The 5,000-nt window shown below is 36.1% G+C and overlaps 1 protein-coding gene across 2 annotated transcripts in view; it reads right to left on the bottom strand.

The window, feature by feature from the left end:
- Window positions 1-5,000, bottom strand: part of LOC125044780 (cytochrome b-c1 complex subunit Rieske, mitochondrial-like) — a 7,134-nt gene that overhangs the window by 943 nt on the left and 1,191 nt on the right. For both annotated transcript variants that reach the window (XM_047641726.1, XM_047641727.1), the window contains exons 2-4: window positions 3,398-3,541; window positions 2,665-2,842; window positions 1,216-1,364 (exon numbers count right to left, since the gene is read on the bottom strand). In XM_047641726.1, coding sequence (XP_047497682.1) covers window positions 1,216-1,364; window positions 2,665-2,842; window positions 3,398-3,541 — 471 coding nt within the window. The remainder of the gene's footprint in view (window positions 1-1,215; window positions 1,365-2,664; window positions 2,843-3,397; window positions 3,542-5,000) is intronic.

Genomic DNA, 5,000 nt, shown 5'->3' with positions numbered 1-5,000 from the left:
TATTCTATTTAATCTGTAATGTCTTTTGTATCATGTGAAAAAGCTTAGACAAGGATTGAACGTCTCATCATGTTTTTAATATTCTACATGGCAAGAAGCCACACTAATTAACTAGTGTTTATAGTGCCAGTGAAATACAAGAATACATAATACAGAGACTGAAATGTCCCCAGTGCCAATAACTGTGTAGAGGAAAAGAAAACTTACTATAAATATTATATAATGTTGAAGAACAGACTGCAATTTTACCTATATACTCTAGAACAAGCCATATTCTAATAGTCAAACAGATTACATGCCTAGTAATATTTTACTAAATTATATGAATAACTTTCAAGCAATTTCATACTCGAAACTAACAAACGGTGTCGTTTCCACCCAACTTATTAAGGGAACGAAAAAAATGAATTACACAGCATACTCTTGCTTAACAATGCTGTAACTTGTTTAAAACTTCAAGAATAAGACAGTGTAGGAGATAAAAAGACCTATGTGAACCTTACCACACACACATACACACACACTCTTCCCATAGGAACCTAGGCCTATATCGTATTCCCTCTCCTGTTGTCTCGGATTTTTAATAAGGACTCTTGCCTACAATGATTGTTCCATGTCCAGTGAAGACGTACTTTGGCACCTCTAGGTTAGTGGGTGCTGGACCCCTCCTCACTCTGCCTGACAAGTCGAAGCGGGACCCATGGCAGGGGCAGTGGTAACCTTCTACAAGACCAGTAATATATTTTGACTTTTTTATTACTGAGTTATATGAATACAATGGATCTGATCTGATGAGGAATTTTTGGAACCCTTTAAGTAGAAAAAACATCTATATCTACAAAGTTTTAGTCTTTTTATCTATTTATTCCTTATCTGTTTAGTCCTGATCCCCCATAGTAACACAGATGTATTTACATCCATCTAATTCCCAGATATTAGCTAAATTATTAATTCAAATTCTTAAAGGTTTAAAAACTCCAGTAGTTTTCATCTGGTCAATAAACCTAATCTGAATGGGTACAAGAAGAGCTTACATACATAATGTGATACTACTTTACAATCTCTCTAGCTATTTTATTTAGCCTTGGGAAAAACTAACATTTCTTTGAAGAAAAATTCTCACCTAAAGTTCATAAAATATGAAAACTCGAAATACATGCTGTCACTAACCATCAGCTTCCCCCTTGGAAAAAGAAACTACAAGAGGATACCTACCAGCATCAGCAATTGGGACACAGCCGAGATGGGTGCATACACCCAGCACAATCAGCCACTTGGGTTCCTTGCATCGCACACTGTCATGTTCTGGATCTCGTAGGCTGCCCATATCCACAGCACCTTCTGTGGAAACTTCCTCATCAGTCCTGTAAAGATAATGAAAGATCATGAGGCTGTATTCATACTGGTAATTGTAACATAGAAAGACTGAAAGAAAGAAAAGGAGAGAGAGAAAATGAAAGAAAAAAAATATATACTTTTTTTTATTACCAGTAAAGATAAGATAGGGGGGAGGGAGAGAGATCGAGAGAAAGAGAGATCCTGGTGGGATCACAACTTATACTCAAGTGTAATACATTTTTCAAATACATAATTCATGTTGATGCTTGCAAAGAATTCCCAGAAAATACTTTGGAGAAGCATTCAACCTAACCTAAATACTTTCAATTTCAATGTTATTTCAGAAATTAATTATATGTACAATTAACAAAAAGCATTGCTATCATTATTCTCAAAAATTCCCTTGCTTCACTTATACCAAGTGCATGTAGCTAAAATGTAAATTTTAGATATTCAGAATTACTTGGGCTTTATTAATTCAGGCAAAACAAACGTGGGACCTCTCAATTTTTTCATAAAGTGAATAAGAAAAGTCACACATGGGAGGTGGTGGGTGGGTAACCTTTAAGTGCAAGGGGTAAGTTTAAAATCACTACTCTCTTGCCAGTTACCCTTTATACAGCATCCACTTATAACCTTTTCCATATAGTGAGCTCTCAGTAACATGGCAGTAAGCTACAGCTGCACTGTTCACTGCAATATATTGTGAATATTGTTGACATTATTATTATGATGATGTTATCAATATAGTTATGACTAAAAAATCAAAATCTGTCCAGAAATCATGGAAAATGGTAACCAAGTTGAGATAGGTGGGATGTTAATCGACTCCTTCACGACTAGGTATGTGTAAACATAATTCACCCTTTCAATTCAGATGGTGTGACCATCATGTGAACAAAAAATTTGGCTTGAGGAGTGGGTGGCATAAACATGCCATCATGGGAAAATTTGGCTGCGGGCCGGGGTGACACGAACTTGCTGTTGTGAGCATTGCAGCTGACAGCTGGGGTGACAGGAATGAATCGGCAAAAGTGATTAGATTCATTTGTGGTTTAGGAAGGAGCTTTTGCATTATTTCCATATATAAATGAGTATGGAATGTACCATCCATGAGCCATGACTGGAAGAGTGCCAGCTCCAGGGAGATCACCCATTTCTGTGCTCAGAATCCTATTCCTACTTGCTGTGACCAGCAGTGCAAGATGTATTATAGAAAAGTTAATAATAATAATAATAATAATAATAATAATAATAATAATAATAATAATAATAATAATAAAAGATCACTGAAGACCAAGACAGCTACCTCAAGTCTCCTCTTACCTGTGTCGGACAAAGAGTGGCTTGCCTCTCCACTTGAAGGTGACGGATTTGCCTTCCGGAATATCATCTAGCTTGATTTCAATTTTAGCCAAGGCCAAGACATCAGCGGAGGCCGACATGGAGGACACAAACTGTGAGACAACAGCCTTGGCAGAGTAAATTCCGGTCACGGTACCACCTGCAAAGCAATATTTTTGAGTAATTGTGTTGCAATATGACTCGCACTCTTATAATTGATGGGAATTTATTGTTATCATATGCCCCCCCCTTTTTTTTTACCTTTTTATATTACTAATAGGAATTCATCCCTTCTAGCAATAGCATTTCCAAAGGCACATTAGAATTTAGAAATAAGTATTCACTATCTATGGAATACATTAAAGATACATAATGATAGGCAGTGTTTAAAATACCTGTTTTCTATAATCATCATAGCAGTGTTCTATCCAAATCTACACTAAACCTATTGAGAACTATGTTGGAAAGCTTACCATTAAACATCCAACAAAGCAGTGTTATAATATAATCTGCAGCAGAGGTTAAACCTCCACCATGTTATCTGGCAAGATAAAACTTAGACTAATTTTGTACTTGACAATCTGCCACAATGATCTATAAGTTTCACCTTGATAGAATATACGAGTTGCTGAGGTATGTTAGACATGGAGACAAAGTATTCCTTAAAAAAAAACAGACGAACTCAAGCACAGCAGATGTCCCTGAAGAGCCTCACCTCCAACCAGCATGTATGTGAAGGCACTGCGAGTGGGAGCCGATTCTCCTGCCTTAGCGCGGGTATCCTTGACATCATCACGGCGGTATGCACTGAAGTCAGGCACCTGGATGTCTGTGTGCGCATAACGAACCTGGGACGATGCTGGATAGCAAGAGAGAGAGATTTCCAATGTAAAAATTTGATAAAAATTATTCATTGTATTATTTCACCAACACAACCCACCATTTTGAAACCGTTATCCAATGAAAAATAAACTAAATTTGTTTCGAGTAAGAAATTCTTAACGATAGCAAAAGCAATTTATAAAACTATAATAACGACTATAGAATATTAAGATGTAATTTCAATACTAAGGAACACAATTCAACTATACAAGCCCCTTATTCCTCATAATCCCAGAATCGTATTTTCTGGAGTCCACGTGGAATCATGCTCGCACTTCCAATGTGAAAGTCACTAACTTACACAGATATCAATGGAGTATGCATATGCTTCCAAATGACCTAAAAATTATTCCATTTGAAAATGTATTATATGACTGCTCAATCTTGAAATGAATGAGAGATTCAGCCTAAACGTCAGTAAAGTGAATAGCATTTCACAGCACATATGTCAAAGTGATGGAGATAACATGAGTGGCATATGAAAGGTATTTGGAGGCCAGTGAGTACACATGGAAGTGAATGGAAGATTCTTATTAGGATTCAATTCAATTTTGGTGAATGTGGCAGATATGAGGATTTCTATATCTATTATATCTATAATCTCTATCATGTCACGGTAGACCATCTGTTACACTGTCTTTGAATCATGTGCAGCTGAGCCTACTCTTTGTTATGCAAACTAAACAGCTGTGGAATTGTTTGGTCCGTGTTGCATGTTGATGAGAAACAATTTACCCTTAATTTATGAAAACTTTTGGTTCATATCATGATCTTTGTATATAAAGGATGGGGTTTCTGTATTCATTAGTGTCTGGTGGATGCAGTGCTGTTGTAAACTTTTACAGAACATTATGTCATAGGTACTTTATAATTACTAGATAACCCCATCACTGAGAAGCAATGTTTTCCAAAACAAATGAGGCATTTGTCTACAACCTCAAGAGCTAATAGGTTCTTATGTTTATTTTTTGGTCTAATAAATTTTAAAGATTTCATGGAGTTTTACACACTACAATCTACATATTCCCTAGCCAGAGGGCTCTGCCCTCCTGGACCTCTAAGGTAATATATGTGCCAAGTCAGGCCCCTGGACCCCAATGGTAACATATGTGGTAATATATGCAAGTGCATATATTATCATATACTTTTATACTTTTATATAACTAAAGACCAAAGTTTTCTTTGCTTTCATCTATGTTCTAAACTGCCTAGTTTTAATTAACTTTTTACGGCATTTCAATCTGTGATAGATACTGTCCTTCTGCATATCTATCATATGGCTTTAAAAATGACCTGGAATCGACGCAATACTGAAAACGAAACATTTCTCCGTTGTTTGTCAATGGTGTATGTGTATGTGCAGAATAGCATAAATCATTTCAAAAACACTTAAAAGAAGCATAACAAAAATAAAAGAATGCATTATATACATGAAT

The sequence above is a fragment of the Penaeus chinensis genome, chromosome 36 (genome assembly GCF_019202785.1).
Source record: "Penaeus chinensis breed Huanghai No. 1 chromosome 36, ASM1920278v2, whole genome shotgun sequence".
In the NCBI taxonomy this organism is placed as follows: Eukaryota; Metazoa; Arthropoda; class Malacostraca; order Decapoda; family Penaeidae; genus Penaeus; species Penaeus chinensis.
Note: the sequence above shows the minus strand (reverse complement) of the source record. Positions and strands in the feature narration are given on the sequence as shown.